General features: G+C 52.4%; 1 protein-coding gene across 1 annotated transcript in view; it reads left to right on the top strand.

The window, feature by feature from the left end:
• Nucleotides 1-3,188: 3,188 nt before the first annotated feature.
• The window catches only part of RGS10 (regulator of G protein signaling 10), a 52,786-nt gene continuing 38,622 nt past the window's right edge, over nucleotides 3,189-17,352 (top strand). The window contains exons 1-2 of the mRNA XM_029610750.1: nucleotides 3,189-3,347; nucleotides 15,314-15,432. Coding sequence (XP_029466610.1) covers nucleotides 3,299-3,347; nucleotides 15,314-15,432 — 168 coding nt within the window. The 5' untranslated portion in view covers nucleotides 3,189-3,298. The remainder of the gene's footprint in view (nucleotides 3,348-15,313; nucleotides 15,433-17,352) is intronic.

Raw genomic sequence — 17,352 nt, 5'->3', positions numbered from 1 at the left:
GGTTCTATTCAATGTCTTTCCGAGCCTTATTGCAGAAGGGTTAGAAGGAAAAGCTTTTGCAGCTGAGACTACAAATTGCAATGGAGTGGACAACGCTGAAAGCAGGGCCGGAGCCCTAGGCACCTTCTGCCTGCCCCCCTTCCTCACCACCACCACCTCCATTAGGGGGTGAGAGCCATGTGGGGCCGTGACTGACAGCCGCTCGCCGCCCCACATGGCTCTCACCCCCTAATGGTCGACGCCCCGGCCCCGCCTGAAAGAGTGGAGAAAAATGATGTAAGAAAACCTGAGGAAAGGTTGAAGGTTTGGCAGCTAGGATTCGATGCCAAAAAATGCACATTCATTTGGAACACAGGAATCTAAAGGTGCGCATGATGGGGTCCAAAAGCCTGCTGTGCTTGAACTGGGACAGAGACCCTGGGCTGATTTATGTTCTGCTTTTAGGCCCTTCAAAGCAGATTACATTCAGGTACTGCAGCTGGCCCCAGGGGGCTCCCAGTCTAAGTTTCTACATGAGGCAACAGAGGGTAAAAATGACTTGCCCACCTCTCCCCATGCTGGGCTGAGCCCCTGGGCAAGATCCCCCTCCTGGTTCTTGCTGAGCTGAATCCCTAACTATGAACCCCCCTCTGTCTCTCTTTCTCCTTTCTTGCTGGTTGAAGTCCCTGGGTGTGTCCCCCACCTCTCTCTCCCCATGCTGGGCTGAGCCCCTAAGAACAGGCCATGCTGGGTCAGACCAAGGGTCCATCAAGCCCAGCATCCTGTTTCCAACAGAGGCCAATCCAGGCCACAAGAACCTGGCAAGTACCCAAAAACTAAGTCTATTCCATGTAACCATTGCTAATAATAGCAGTGGGTGGGTCTCCCACTTCTTCTTGGACTGACCTCTGGTTACATATGTCCCCCCCTCTCCTCCCTCTCTCTTCTTGGACTGATCACTGGTTACATATGTCCCCCCTCTCCTCCCTCTCTCTTCTTGGACTGACCTCTGGTTACATATGTCCCCTCTGTCCTCCCTCTCTCTTCTTGGACTGACCTCTGGTTACATATGTCCCCCCCTCTCCTCCCTCTGTCTTCTTGGACTGACCTCTGGTTACATATGTCCCCTCTGTCCTCCCTCTCTCTTCTTGGACTGACCTCTGGTTACATATGTCCCCTCTGTCCTCCCTCTCTCTTCTTGGACTGACCTCTGGTTACATATGTCCCCCCTCTCCTCCCTCTCTCTTCTTGGACTGACCTCTGGTTACATATGTCCCCTCTGTCCTCCCTCTCTCTTCTTGGACTGACCTCTGGTTACATATGTCCCCCCCTCTCCTCCCTCTCTCTTCTTGGACTGACCTCTGGTTACATATGTCCCCTCTGTCCTCCCTCTCTCTTCTTGGACTGACCTCTGGTTACATATGTCCCCCCCTCTCCTCCCTCTCTCTTCTTGGACTGACCTCTGGTTACATATGTCCCCCCTCTCCTCCCTCTCTCTTCTTGGACTGACCTCTGGTTACATATGTCCCCCCTCTCCTCCCTCTCTCTTCTTGGACTGACCACTGGTTACATATGTCCCCCCTCTCCTCCCTCTCTCTTCTTGGACTGACCACTGGTTACATATGGCCCCCCTCTCCTCCCTCTCTCTTCTTGGACTGACCTCTGGTTACATATGTCCCCTCTGTCCTCCCTCTCTCTTCTTGGACTGACCTCTGGTTACATATGGCCCCTCTCTCCTCCCTCTTCCCTCTCTCTTCTTTGCTGGGTTAAGCCCTGGGCATATCATCCCTCTCCCTCTTTACTTCCTTGTTGGACTGAGCATATGGGTGTATGTCCCTCCCCATCCTCCATTCTTGCTGGGCTGAGCCCTTGAGTCTGTTCAGCTCTCCCTCTCTCCTTAGTGGGCGGAACCCCTAGATATATCCCCCCTCCCCACCTCTCTCCTTACTGGGCTGAACCCCTAGATATGTCCCCCCTCCCCACCTCTCTCCTTACTGGGCTGAACCCCTAGATATATACCCCCTCCCCACCTCTCTCCTTACTGGGCTGAATCCCTAGATATATCCCCCCTCCCCACCTCTCTCCTTACTGGGCTGAACCCCTAGATATGTCCCCCCTCCCCACCTCTCTCCTTACTGGGCTGATCCTCTGGGTGTGTCCTCTACCCCCCCTCTTCTCTCTCTCTCCTGCCTGGGCTGATCCCTTCGGTGTGTCCCCTACCCCCTTCTCTCTCTCTCCTGCCTGGGCTGATCCCCTGGGTGTTGCATCTCCCCCCTTCTCTCCCTCTCTCTCTCTCTCTCTCCTGCCTGGGCTGATCCCCTGGGTGTTGCATCTCCCCCCTTCTCTCCCTCTCTCTCTCCTGCCTGGGCTGATCCCCTGGGTGTTGCATCTCCCCCCTTCCCTCTCTCTCCCCTTTCCTGGGCTGATCCCCTGGGTGTGTCCTCTCCCTCCTTCTCTCTCTCTCCCCTTTCCTGGGCTGATCCCCTGGGTGTGTCCTCTCCCCCCTTCTCTCTCTCTCCTTTCCTGGGCTGATCCCCTGGGTGTGTCCTCTCCCCTCTCCTCTCTGTCTCCTGCCTGGGCTGATCCCCTGGGTGCGTCCCCTCCCTCCTTCCTGGGCTGATCCCCTGGGTGTGTCATCTCCCCCCTTCCCTCTCTCTCCCCCCTGGGCTGATCCCCTGGGTGTGTCCTCTCCCCTCTCCTCTCTGTCTCCTTCCTGGGCTGATCCCCTGGGTGTGTCATCTCCCCCTTCTCTCTCTCCTGCCTGGGCTGATCCCCTGGGGGTTGCCTCTCCCCTTTTCCCTCTCTCTCCCTCTCTCCTTTCCTGGGCTGATCCCCTGGGTGTGTCCTCTCCCCCCTTCTCTCTCTCTCCTTTCCTGGGCTGATCCCCTGGGTGTGTCATCTCCCCCCTTCCCTCTCTCTCCCCCCTGGGCTGATCCCCTGGGTGTGTCCTCTCCCCTCTCCTCTCTGTCTCCTTCCTGGGCTGATCCCCTGGGTGTGTCATCTCCCCCTTCTCTCTCTCCTGCCTGGGCTGATCCCCTGGGGGTTGCCTCTCCCCTTTTCCCTCTCTCTCCCCCCTTCTCTCTCTCTCCTTTCCTGGGCTGATCCCCTGGGTGCGTCCCCTCCCTCCCTCCTTCCTGGGCTGATCCCCTGGGTGCGTCCCCTCCCTCCCTCCTTCCTGGGCGGAGCCCCGGTGAGGGCTCCCCCTGCCGGGCGCGGAGCTGTCAGTGCAGGCTGCGTGGCTCGGCTCAGCTCAGCACAGGAAGCCGGGTCCGCTGCCCTGGAAGGGGCGGGGGAGGCGGGAGACGCCGAGTCCGGGAAGATGTTCACCCGCGCCGTCAGCCGGCTGGGGAGGAAGCGGCCGCCCTCAGGTAAGGCGCCCGCGCCGGCTCCTCTCTCCCGCCCCGGCCTGGGCTCGGCTGCCCTGCTCCCAGGGCTCAGGAGGAAGTTTTGCTGAAAAGAGGAAGAGCCGGAGCGCTGCCCCCTGCCAGTGAGGAGCGGGTGCCCGGCGCTGTCACATGGAGCCCGAGCTCTCCCTGGGACAGGCGGCGGCGGCAGCCGCTCCCAACATCTGGCAACAGCTGGCAGGTAGGACGGGGGAGGCTGCAGCCCTCTGGCTCTGCCCTTCTTTTTCTGAATAGAGCCGGCTTACAGCTCCCAGAAAGCCACAAGCCTCCCTTTCTCCTTGGACTGCTCCAGCTATGGAAACTAATTCTGAGAGTCCCATCCAAGCATTTTGGTTGGATAAAAATCCTCCTGCATAGAGATTTACACGCATTTAACAACGCATGAATCTCCTCTGTACAGGGGTTACAGAGGCAGGGAGCTGGAGGTAAGAGAGGGACAGAAGAGCCCTCCTAATAGGGAAGTGAGGGGTAAAGCCTGGGATGAGCACAGAGGATCCTTAGTGAGGGGGAGTGAGGGGGAGTGAGGGGTAAAGCCTGGGATAAGCACAGAGGATCCTTAGCTGTGGGGGGAGTGAGGGGTAAAGCCTGGGATAAGCACAGAGGATCCTTAGCTGTGGGGGAAGTGAGGGGTAAAGCCTGGGATAAGCACAGAGGATCCTTAGCTGTGGGGGGAGTGAGGGGTAAAGCCTGGGATAAGCACAGAGGATCCTTAGCTGTGGGGGGGAAGTGAGGGGTAAAGCCTGGGATAAGCACAGAGGATCCTTAGCTGTGGGGGGAGTGAGGGGTAAAGCCTGGGATAAGCACAGAGGATCCTTAGCTGTGGGAGGGAGTGAGGGGTAAAGCCTGGGATAAGCACAGAGGATCCTTAGCTGTGGGGAGTGAGGAGTGAAGCCTGGGATAAGCACAGAGGATCCTTAGCTGTGAGGGAGTGAGGGGTAAAGCCTGGGATAAGCACAGAGGATCCTTAGCTGTGAGGGAGTGAGAGGTAAAGCCTGGGATAAGCACAGAGGATCCTTAGCTGTGAGGGAGTGAGGGGTAAAGCCTGGGATGAGCACAGAGGATCCTTAGCTGTGGGGGAGTGAGAGGTAAAGCCTGGGATAAGCACAGAGGATCCTTAGCTGTGAGGGAGTGAGAGGTAAAGCCTGGGATAAGCACAGAGGATCCTTAGCTGTGAGGGAGTGAGAGGTAAAGCCTGGGATAAGCACAGAGGATCCTTAGCTGTGAGGGAGTGAGGGGTAAAGCCTGGGATAAGCACAGAGGATCCTTAGCTGTGAGGGAGTGAGGGGTAAAGCCTGGGATAAGCACAGAGGATCCTTAGCTGTGAGGGAGTGAGGGGTAAAGCCTGGGATAAGCACAGAGGATCCTTAGCTGTGAGGGGTAAAGCCTAGGATAAGCACAGAGGATCCTTAGCTGTGAGGGGTAAGCCTGGGATAAGCACAGAGGATCCTTAGCTGTGAGGGAGTGAGAGGTAAAGCCTGGGATAAGCACAGAGGATCCTTAGCTGTGAGGGAGTGAGAGGTAAAGCCTGGGATAAGCACATAGGATCCTTAGCTGTGAGGGAGTGAGAGGTAAAGCCTGGGATAAGCACAGAGGATCCTTAGCTGTGAGGGGAGTGAGAGGTAAAGCCTGGGATAAGCACATAGGATCCTTAGCTGTGAGGGAGTGAGAGGTAAGGCTGGGATAAGCACAGAGGATCCTTAGCTGTGAGGGAGTGAGAGGTAAAGCCTGGGATAAGCACAGAGGATCCTTAGCTGTGGGGGGAGTGAGAGGTAAAGCCTGGGATAAGCACAGAGGATCCTTAGCTCTGAGGGAGTGAGGGGTAAAGCCTGGGATAAGCACAGAGGATCCTTAGCTGTGAGGGAGTGAGAGGTAAAGCCTGGGATAAGCACAGAGGATCCTTAGCTCTGAGGGAGTGAGGGGTAAAGCCTGGGATAAGCACAGAGGATCCTTAGCTGTGAGGAGAGTGAGAGGTAAAGCCTGGGATAAGCACAGAGGATCCTTAGCTGTGAGGGAGTGAGAGGTAAAGCCTGGGATAAGCACAGAGGATCCTTAGCTGTGGGGGAGTGAGGGGTAAGGCCAGGGATAAGCACAGAGGATCCTTAGCTCTGAGGGAGTGAGGGGTAAAGCCTGGGATAAGTACAGAGGATCCTTAGCTGTGAGGGAGTGAGGGGTAAAGCCTGGGATAAGCACAGAGGATCCTTAGCTGTGAGGGAGAGTGAGAGGTAAAGCCTGGGATAAGCACAGAGGATCCTTAGCTGTGAGGGAGTGAGGGGTAAAGCCTGGGATAAGCACAGAGGATCCTTAGCTGTGGGGGAGTGAGGGGTAAAGCCTGGGATAAGCACAGAGGATCCTTAGCTGTGGGGGGAGTGAGGGGTAAAGCCTGGGATAAGCACAGAGGATCCTTAGCTGTGGGGGAATGAGGGGTAAAGCCTGGGATAAGCACAGAGGATCCTTAGCTGTGAGGGAGTGAGGGGTAAAGCCTGGGATAAGCACAGAGGATCCTTAGCTGTGGGGGAGTGAGGGGTAAAGCCTGGGATAAGCACAGAGGATCCTTAGTTGTGAGGGAGTGAGGGGTAAAGCCTGGGATAAGCACAGAGGATCCTTAGCTGTGGGGGAGTGAGGGGTAAAGCCTGGGATAAGCACAGAGGATCCTTAGCTGTGGGGGAGTGAGGGGTAAAGCCTGGGATAAGCACAGAGGATCCTTAGCTGTGAGGGAGTGAGGGGTAAAGCCTGGGATAAGCACAAGAGGATCCTTAGCTGTGGGGGAGTGAGGGGTAAAGCCTGGGATAAGCACAGAGGATCCTTAGCTGTGAGGGAGTGAGGGGTAAAGCCTGGGATAAGCACAGAGGATCCTTAGCTGTGAGGGAGTGAGAGGTAAAGCCTGGGATAAGCACAGGGGATCCTTAGCTGTGAGGGAGTGAGAGGTAAAGCCTGGGATAAGCACAGAGGATCCTTAGCTGTGAGGGAGTGAGGGGTAAAGCCTGGGATAAGCACAGAGGATCCTTAGCTGTGAGGGAGTGAGAGGTAAAGCCTGGGATAAGCACATAGGATCCTTAGCTGTGAGGGAGTGAGAGGTAAAGCCTGGGATAAGCACAGAGGATCCTTAGCTGTGAGGGAGTGAGGGGTAAAGCCTGGGATAAGCACAGAGGATCCTTAGCTGTGGGGGAGTGAGGGGTAAAGCCTGGGATAAGCACAGAGGATCCTTAGCTGTGAGGGAGTGAGGGGTAAAAGCCTGGGATAAGCACAGAGGATCCTTAGCTGTGGGGGGTAAAGCCTAGGATAAGCACAGAGGATCCTTAGCTGTGAGGGGGTAAAGCCTGGGATAAGCACAGAGGATCCTTAGCTGTGAGGGAGTGAGAGGTAAAGCCTGGGATAAGCACAGAGGATCCTTAGCTGTGAGGGAGTGAGAGGTAAAGCCTGGGATAAGCACAGAGGATCCTTAGCTGTGAGGGAGTGAGGGGTAAAGCCTGGGATAAGCACAGAGGATCCTTAGCTGTGGGGGGTAAAGCCTAGGATAAGCACAGAGGATCCTTAGCTGTGAGGGGTAAAGCCTGGGATAAGCACAGAGGATCCTTAGCTGTGAGGGAGTGAGAGGTAAAGCCTGGGATAAGCACAGAGGATCCTTAGCTGTGAGGGAGTGAGAGGTAAAGCCTGGGATAAGCACAGAGGATCCTTAGCTGTGAGGGAGTGAGAGGTAAAGCCTGGGAAAAGCACAGAGGATCCTTAGCTGTGAGGGAGTGAGAGGTAAAGGCTGGGATAAGCACAGAGGATCCTTAGCTGTGAGGGGTAAAGCCTGGGATAAGCACAGAGGATCCTTAGCTGTGAGGGAGTGAGAGGTAAAGCCTGGGATAAGCACAGAGGATCCTTAGCTGTGGGGGGAGTGAGAGGTAAAGCCTGGGATAAGCACAGAGGATCCTTAGCTCTGAGGGAGTGAGGGGTAAAGCCTGGGATAAGCACAGAGGATCCTTAGCTGTGAGGGAGTGAGAGGTAAAGCCTGGGATAAGCACAGAGGATCCTTAGCTCTGAGGGAGTGAGGGGTAAAGCCTGGGATAAGTACAGAGGATCCTTAGCTGTGGGGGAGTGAGGGGTAAAGCCTGGGATAAGCACAGAGGATCCTTAGCTGTGGGGGAGTGAGAGGTAAAGCCTGGGATAAGCACAGAGGATCCTTAGCTGTGAGGGAGTGAGGGGTAAAGCCTGGGATAAGCACAGAGGATCCTTAGCTGTGAGGGAGTGAGAGGTAAAGCCTGGGATAAGCACAGAGGATCCTTAGCTGTGGGGGAGTGAGGGGTAAAGCCTGGGATAAGCACAGAGGATCCTTAGCTGTGAGGGAGTGAGGGGTAAAGCCTGGGATAAGCACAGAGGATCCTTAGCTGTGAGGGAGTGAGAGGTAAAGCCTGGGATAAGCACAGAGGATCCTTAGCTGTGAGGGAGTGAGAGGTAAAGCCTGGGATAAGCACAGAGGATCCTTAGCTGTGAGGGAGTGAGAGGTAAAGCCTGGGATAAGCACAGAGGATCCTTAGCTGTGAGGGAGTGAGGGGTAAAGCCTGGGATAAGCACAGAGGATCCTTAGCTGTGAGGGAGTGAGAGGTAAAGCCTGGGATAAGCACAGAGGATCCTTAGCTGTGAGGGAGTGAGAGGTAAAGCCTGGGATAAGCACAGAGGATCCTTAGCTGTGGGGGAGTGAGGGGTAAGGCCTGGGATAAGCACAGAGGATACTTAGCTCTGAGGGAGTGAGGGGTAAAGCCTGGGATAAGTACAGAGGATCCTTAGCTGTGAGGGAGTGAGGGGTAAAGCCTGGGATAAGCACAGAGGATCCTTAGCTGTAAGGGAGTGAGGGGTAAAGCCTGGGATAAGCACAGAGGATCCTTAGCTGTGAGGGAGTGAGGGGTAAAGCCTGGGATAAGCACAGAGGATCCTTAGCTGTGAGGGAGTGAGAGGTAAAGCCTGGGATAAGCACAGAGGATCCTTAGCTGTGAGGGAGTGAGGGGTAAAGCCTGGGATAAGCACAGAGGATCCTTAGCTGTGGGGGAGTGAGGGGTAAAGCCTGGGATAAGCACAGAGGATCCTTAGCTGTGGGGGAGTGAGGGGTAAAGCCTGGGATAAGCACAGAGGATCCTTAGCTGTGAGGGAGTGAGAGGTAAAGCCTGGGATAAGCACAGAGGATCCTTAGCTGTGAGGGAGTGAGAGGTAAAGCCTGGGATAAGCACAGAGGATCCTTAGCTGTGGGGGAGTGAGAGGTAAAGCCTGGGATAAGCACAGAGGATCCTTAGCTGTGGGGGAGTGAGGGGTAAAGCCTGGGATAAGCACAGAGGATCCTTAGCTGTGGGGGAGTGAGGGGTAAAGCCTGGGATAAGCACAGAGGATCCTTAGCTGTGGGGGAGTGAGAGGTAAAGCCTGGGATAAGCACAGAGGATCCTTAGCTGTGGGGGAGTGAGAGGTAAAGCCTGGGATAAGCACAGAGGATCCTTAGCTGTGAGGGAGTGAGGGGTAAAGCCTGGGATAAGCACAGAGGATCCTTAGCTGTGAGGGAGTGAGGGGTAAAGCCTGGGATAAGCACAGAGGATCCTTAGCAGTGAGGGAGTGAGGGGTAAAGCCTGGGATAAGCACTGAGGATCCTTAGCTGTGGGGCAGTGAGGGGTAAAGCCTGGGATAAGCACAGAGGGTCCTTAGCTGTGGGGGAGTGAGGGGTAAAGCCTGGGATAAGCACAGAGGATCCTTAGCAGTGAGGGAGTGAGGAGTAAAGCCTGGGATAAGCACAGAGGATCCTTAGCAGTGAGGGAGTGAGGAGTAAAGCCTGGGATAAGCACAGAGGATCCTTAGCAGTGAGGGAGTGAGGAGTAAAGCCTGGGATAAGCACAGAGGATCCTTAGCAGTGAGGGAGTGAGGAGTAAAGCCTGGGATAAGCACCGAGGATCCTTAGCTGTGAGGGAGTGAGGGGTAAAGCCTGGGATAAGCACCGAGGATCCTTAGCTGTGAGGGAGTGAGGGGTAAAGCCTGGGATAAGCACCGAGGATCCTTAGCTGTGGGGGAGTGAGGGGTAAAGCCTGGGATAAGCACCGAGGATCCTTAGCTGTGAGGGAGTGAGGGGTAAAGCCTGGGATAAGCACCGAGGGATCCTTAGCTGTGGGGGAGTGAGGGGTAAAGCCTGGGATAAGCACCGAGGATCCTTAGCTGTGGGGGAGTGAGAGGGTAAAGCCTGGGATAAGCACAGAGGATCCTTAGCTGTGGGGGAGTGAGGGGTAAGCCTGGGATAAGCACAGAGGATCCTTAGCTGTGAGGGGAGTGAGGGGTAAAGCCTGGGATAAGCACCGAGGATCCTTAGCTGTGGGGGAGTGAGGGGTAAAGCCTGGGATAAGCACCGAGGATCCTTAGCTGTGGGGGAGTGAGGGGTAAAGCCTGGGATAAGCACAGAGGATCCTTAGCTGTGGGGGAGTGAGGGGTAAAGCCTGGGATAAGCACAGAGGATCCTTAGCTGTGAGGGAGTGAGGGGTAAAGCCTGGGATAAGCACCGAGGATCCTTAGCTGTGAGGGAGTGAGGGGTAAAGCCTGGGATAAGCACAGAGGATCCTTAGCTGTGGGGGAGTGAGGGGTAAAGCCTGGGATAAGCACAGAGGATCCTTAGTTGTGGGGAGTGAGGGGTAAAGCCTGGGATAAGCACCGAGGATCCTTAGCTGTGAGGGAGTGAGGGGTAAAGCCTGGGATAGGCACAGAGGATCCTTAGTTGTGGGGGAGTGAGGGGTAAAGCCTGGGATAAGCACAGAGTCAGCACGGGCAGGAGCAGTGTAAGTGTTCTCTCTCTCTGTCACATTCACACTCATATTGTTGGTGTCTATAGAAAGAGATACATATACACATACGGTCTCACGTAGAGACTCTGCTACCTCAGGGAAGGAGGGAACAGCAGCATGGGAGACCTGCAGTGAGAAGGCTTAGCTTGAATAGTCCTTCCTTAGTGAGATTGAATGCTTTGGCTCATAGAGGCCATAAAGTGAGACATTACTGCTGCTTCTGTAGGTAAAGATTTTGGCCTGGCTGACCGGGTGGCACAGTAGCACCATCCATGCAGAGGGATTCCTGGCCCAGGTCCCTTGCTCCCTGTGGTGGAGGAGGGGAGGGCGTCATAGTCACCGTGCAGTGATGCGACCCGGTGGAGGGATGCAGACTTGATGACTGCAGAGTTCCTGCCCCAGCCCAGGGCTGTTACTGCAATGAGTGAACTAAAACAAGTGGGGAGGGAGGGAAAGATCCTGGCACCGGACTGCAGCCCTGCTTTCAGCTGGGCTGAAAGCCCAAAGGTGCCGAACCAGCTGTGAGCTGCTGCCAGGAGCGCGTTGGTGGAGAAAAGCGAGATTTCAGCCTGGCTGGTAGGCCCTGAATGTCTGTGGCCTGCCTCTGGCTCTTAGACATCTTTTTAAGCGTTGAACTTTGAACGTTTGGGGTGTCTCCTTAAACGTTTTAGAGATGTTGATTGCAGAAGCAGAGCGGCGCACAGAGATGCCCTGGAAAGGAAACGTTTCCTATAGGCAGCCCGGCTTCTCAGGGACGTTGCATGAGCTGCCTTTGGTGTGTGCAAGCGAGGTGCCTGCATGCATTTCAGAGCGGATGCAGCATCCGGTGTCTGACAGAAGCAGAGAAGAGCAGGGCCATGCAACGTCCAGGGCTTCACTCGGATCCGGGATCTGCTGACTGTGGGTGGCAGGTCAGGCCTCATAAAACTCTGGGAGGGAAACGTGCCACGCATGAAGTGAGGCGGGGCTGGGATTTATCACATGAAGTGAGGTGGGGCTGGGATTTATCATGAAGTGAGGCGGGGCTGGGATTAATCACCTGAAGTGAGGCGGGGCTGGGATTTATCATGAAGTGAGGCGGGGCTGGGCTGGGATTTATCACATGAAGTGAGGCAGGGCTGGGCTGGGATTTATCATGAAGTGAGGCGGGGCTGGGATTTATCACATGAAGTGAGGCGGGGCTGGGCTGGGATTTATCACATGAAGTGAGGCAGGGCTGGGATTTATATCATGAAGTGAGGCAGGGCTGGGATTTATCACATGAAGTGAGGCGGGGCGGGGATTTATCACTGAAGTGAGGCGGGGCTGGATTTATCAATGAAGTGAGGCAGGGCTGGGATTTATCGCATGAAGTGAGGCGGGGCTGGGATTTATCACCTGAAGTGAGGCGGGGCTGGGATTTATCATGAAGTGAGGCGGGGCTGGGATTTATCATGAAGTGAGGCGGGGCTGGGATTTATCACATGAAGTGAGGCGGGGCTGGGATTTATCAATGAAGTGAGGCGGGGCTGGGATTTATCACATGAAGTGAGGCGGGGCTGGGATTTATCACATGAAAGTGAGGGGGGGCTGGATTTATCACCTGAAGTGAGGCGGGGCTGGGATTTATCATGAAGTGAGGCGGGGCTGGGATTTATCACCTGAAGTGAGGCGGGGCTGGGATTTATCATGAAGTGAGGCGGGGCTGGGATTTATCACCTGAAGTGAGGCGGGGCTGGGATTTATCACCTGAAGTGAGGCGGGGCTGGGATTTATCATGAAGTGAGGCGGGGCTGGGATTTATCGCATGAAGTGAGGCGGGGCTGGGATTTATCGCATGAAGTGAGGCGGGGGCTGGGATTTATCCCCTGAAGTGAGGCGGGGCTGGGATTTATCACATGAAGTGAGGCGGGGCTGGGATTTATCACCTGAAGTGAGGCAGGGGCTGGGATTTATCATGAAGTGAGGCGGGGCTGGGATTTATCACCTGAAGTGAGGCGGGGCTGGGATTTATCATGAAGTGAGGCAGGGCTGGGATTTATCACATGAAGTGAGGCAGGGCTGGGATTTATCACATGAAGTGAGGCAGGGGCTGGGATTTATCATGAAGTGAGGCGGGGCTGGGATGGCCTGGGATTTATCACATGAAGTGAGGCGGGGCTGGGCTGGGATTTATCATGAAGTGAGGCAGGGCTGGGATTTATCACATGAAGTGAGGCAGGGCTGGGATTTATCGCATGAAGTGAGGCGGGGCTGGGATTTATCACATGAAGTGAGGCGGGCTGGGATTTATCACCTGAAGTGAGGCGGGGCTGGGCTGGGATTTATCACCTGAAGTGAGGCGGGGCTGGGATTTATCACCTGAAGTGAGGCGGGGCTGGGCTGGGATTTATCACATGAAGTGAGGTGGGGCTGGGATTTATCACATGAAGTGAGGCGGGGCTGGGATTTATCGCATGAAGTGAGGCGGGGCTGGGATTTATCACACGAAGTGAGGCGGGGCTGGGATTTATCACACGAAGTGAGGCGGGGCTGGGATTTATCCTTTTTTCATGCTTTGTGGATGGGTCCCCCCTGGAGCCACACAAAATTCACCCTCTGACAGTGACTTGATTGCAGTGCTGTCTGACAGGAGGATACAGTGATTGATTGATTGACTGATTGATTAGTAGAAGTCACCCAGTGCCTCTGGCAGAGCCCTGACCTAGCCTTGAGGCTGTTAAGCTCGGGGGAGCCCAGCTTATGGCTTGTCTCACTTTATTTACTGTTCTTTTCAAAAGCTATAAAAGCGCGGTAGAACTCAAGACCGCGACACGTCTGAGCAAATCATTTCACTTCAGGGAAGAGTAGTGACACCAGCAGCAGACGTGCAGAGAAACCCCCTAAGCTGCTTCGTTTCCCAGCCCCCAGGGTTTCGGTCCTCTCTATCTGGGCCATGAACAGCGTGTCTGCGTCTGCTCACTCACTTCCTCTCTAGGTTTTGGTTACTATCTAGCTGGCCTGCAGCCATCTGAACGTGGCATCCTTTGTCAGATTAGATTCGCATGCAACAGCTAACACCGATTCCAAGCGCAGATCCCACCGATCCTGCGTCCCCCTCCTCCTGCCCTCGCTACGCTTTCAAGCGCAGAAAACTGGAAAAATAACTGACTGGAGACAGTGGCTGGGGGCCTGATCACTGCGCTGCAAGCTGTGGCAGTGAGCGAGGAGGAAGGGTCGGCCTGAAATGCCCCAGGCTCTGAGCTGCTTCTATAGATTTATTTTGCACCTTTCTAATAATTAATCAAGGTGAGGAACAACCAAATTGAATTGCAAAAAAATATCATTATAAACATAATGTATAACATACTAAAACAATATAAAAGCATATGAGTCATGAATAATATAAGAAGTAAAATAATAAATCTCATCCAAACTGAGCTGCAAAGCCAGTGGAGCAGGAACCCTTTAACAGTAAAAGAGCTGACATTTTAAGAAGATGGCTAGGAGTCCTGGTCATCTGTCCCCTGGTCAAGCAGGCTTCCCTCCCAGCCGGGATCTGCAGATTTAGACCTGAGACAGCAAACCAGCTCAGGTGTATAAGGAAAATGATTGACAAGATTTATAGGTTAAAGGTAAAACACATTCAGTGCGGGGCGATCCCCGTGGGCTCAGCAGAGGGCACAGTTTTTATCCTCAATCATGTGCACAAACTTTTCTCCCGATGAGGCAAGGAGTTTGTGCACAAGAAATGTGTGCTTAGAGCTGTACAGACTGCTTGGCAGCCTCTCGTGCAAGTCCCGTGCAAACGAAGGCATTCACGATTAACCCCCAAAGCAGAGAGGGGCCCTGCCTTACCTCAGGGTTTCTGAGTGCTGGAAACTTTACTCCAGGTCAGAGGTGGAGTTCTGCTGCCGGGACCTGGGGTCTGGATTTCGTGAGCACAAAAAGCATGTTTCCTGTGCATAAAATATGATTTATACAGACAAAAAAAACCGCTGTCTGTGCATAAATCCGGTTTTGTTGGGGGCTAAGCATTTTCTCTGCACGCATTTTCTGGTTTGTGCCTATTTTACAGCCCTGTTGCATTAGCATACTTACTGCATCAGGAGTTAAAAGGCGGTTAGCTTGTGCATTCAGAAACTGTGTGTTTGTTTATTTATTTGACTTCTTTTGTAAATATCCTGTACATATAGTTCATAACTATTATAAAACCTGTTTTTTCTGTATGAAATACCTTTATCTCTAATTTTATAGATACTGCTCTAGGAATTGTCCTGCCTACCTTTTTGTTTCCTGTAAATCCATTTTGTTTCATGTAAATCCTCCAGTTATACCTTTTTAATTCAAATTTTATATTTAACGTTCCATGTAAAGGCTCCTGCCTACCTGTTTTTCAGTTTCAGTGTACACCGATACGATGTGCAAACGGTTGTCGGTATATAAAAAATGTTAAATAAATAAATAATAAATTTATTTGTTTATTTTATTTAAGGCTTTTATATACCGATGTTCCTGTACTAGTACACATCACGTCGGTTTACATAGAACCAAAGTTGGAAATTACATCAAACAAGAGGGTACAGATAACAGGGCTAACTTCGTATGAACTTATAGATAAAGCAGCGAACGACTTCAAATAAAATTAAATTATTATAAATATAAATATACAAAATATAAATAAACATAAACATTCAACAAACTTGGATTTACAGCAGACTTGAAAGGCATGAGTGCATTATAACATACAGCTAGCGGGGAAATAATGAGATTAACTTATAAGATTAAATGGTTACGGCGTCGGACATCTCGCATATTGGGTTTTGAAATGCATGAATCTGACCCAGAGGGAGAGACCTTTAAGTGAAGGCTTTTGTGAAAAGCCAAGGTGAATTTCACTGTAAGCTAATTCCATCAGAGACCTGAAGAACTGTAGCATTTGGAAAAGGTTCCTTAGGTAGTTGTGGTGTCACCTGTGGTTATTTCAGCTGGACTCCCGCTGTATCTATTTGCAAAATCCCGACTTTGATGCCGTTAATATCTTGAAGGGCTTTGAGTTGAAACCCACGTTGGTAACTCTAAAGCAAGCACCTAAAATGTGACTTTGGTCGCTGGTGGGACACTTTTGAGGTAAAGTAATTTCGCTAGTGATGTGTCTGTTTTCTTGGTAACTTGTTTTCACAGAGATCCATGACAGTGATGGGACCCCAGGTGGCAGTCACCAGACCCTGAAAGGAACCTCAAGATGGGCGCAGTCATTGGAGAAACTTCTAGAAGATCCACAGGGAGTTAAACAATTTAGGGTCATTATCTTAACTGTCTGAGAATGAACACTACTGTGTTAATGGTGTGAAAATACCCTGGGGGTGTAAGGCTTGCACTAAAGGGGACATGTATCTTCTGCCAGGTTTTTCTGACAGTGTGACACATGACTGAGAACGCACAAACCCTGAGCTGGGATGTTGCTGAAGAAAGGCTATTCAGATTGGTTAGATGTGGAGTAGGTATTAGATGAAAAGAACTCTTTATGGGAAGAAATGTCATCTTACACCGCATCCTCAGAACTAGGACTCTCCCAATTTACAGGCCGATACAATACGCATTCGATAAAATGTGAGTCTACGTTGTGCACCTGCGGTTTCAACACGCGCCCAGCCACCTCTCCTGGGGGCGCAATACAATATTTAAATGAGGGGTCGCCCAGGAGAGGCGGCTGTCAGGGGATTAGAAAACGGAAGCTCAATTTTACGAGTGTCCCTTTTCCTAACCTGACCGCCAGCACTTTTTAAAAATTGGTTTTAACCTTTTTAGCCATGATATTAAGTGAGAGGATGTACAGAAAAGCAGTATTTTCTGCTTTTCTGTACACATTTTTGGACTACTCAGAAATTAACGCCTGCTCTGGGCTGGCATTAATTTCTGAGTGTACAAATGTGTGGATTGGGCGCACTTATTTTTTGGATTTGGGGTGAATAGCTAATAGCCTTGTCAACATGCATTTGCATGTGATGAGCGCTATTACTTTCGGGGGAGTTGGATGCGTGTTTTGGACACGCTAAACCCCTTATGGTGTAAGAGGTTGTGGATGCGCATCCAAAACAGGCGTTAAACAGTGTGCTCAGCTGGGCACACTTTACTATATCGGCCTGTTAGTGCATCTTCAAGGTTCTGGTCACTAGAGCCAAGTTGAGCTTTTAGGCACTGCCACCAAAATATCCTGGGATGTTTAATCCCCTTTTGATGAAAAAGGACCACAGATCCCAGTCTGCTGGGAGCCAGGAGTTGTAAAATGCCCTGCAGTAATGGGTTGGACCTGTTGTATTAGTGCTAGGTGTGGAAAGCGTGAATGTTCGCACTTTTGCAGGAGAAAGAAAGGACAGGAGGTTGGCTAGAGAATACCATTTATTATCCAATAAGTTGTCCACATTCCAGCCAAACTTCCAGGACCACCTATGCTGAGCACCTGGCTCCAGCTATATGGACTCTTGTTTCAGAGCATTCTGGAAATTTTTCAGTTGGGAGAAATAATTTGAAACAGGAATTGACAAGACAGAATCCTTGGTGCATCTTAGTAAAGAAATACCTTTCAGTCTAATTGTAGTTACGATGAGGTAATTCTAATGTTCAGGAAGTGATGCCACTGAAGTCTGTGGAAGCGAATGATGTGGTTAGGGGAGTGATGCCACTGAAGTCTGTGGAGGTGAGTGATGTGGTTAGGGGGTGATGCCACTGAAGTCTGAAGTGATTGATGTGGTTAGGGGGAGTGATGCCACTGAAGTCTGTGGAGGTGAGTGATGTGGTTAGGAGAGTGATGCCACTGAAGTCTGTGGAGGTGAATGATGTGGGTAGGAGAGTGATGCCACTGAAGTCTGTGGAGGTGAGTGATGTGGTTAGGAGAGTGATGCCACTGAAGTCTGTGGAAGCGAATGATGTGGTTAGGGGAGTGATGCCACTGAAGTCTGTGGAGGTGAGTGACGTGGTTAGGGGAGTGATGCCACTGAAGTCTGTGGAGGTGAGTGACGTGGTTAGGGGAGTGATGCCACTGAAGTCTGTGGAGGTGAATGACGTGGTTAGGAGTGTGATGCCACTGAAGTCTGTGGAGGTGAGTGACGTGGTTAGGGGAGTGATGCCACTGAAGTCTGTGGAGGTGAGTGACGTGGTTAGGAGTGTGATGCCACTGAAGTCTGTGGAGGTGAATGACGTGGTTAGGAGAGTGATGCCAC

Source organism: Rhinatrema bivittatum, chromosome 7, assembly GCF_901001135.1.
Source record: "Rhinatrema bivittatum chromosome 7, aRhiBiv1.1, whole genome shotgun sequence".
Lineage (NCBI taxonomy): Eukaryota > Metazoa > Chordata > Amphibia > Gymnophiona > Rhinatrematidae > Rhinatrema > Rhinatrema bivittatum.
This window is presented reverse-complemented; position numbering and strand designations above follow the sequence as displayed.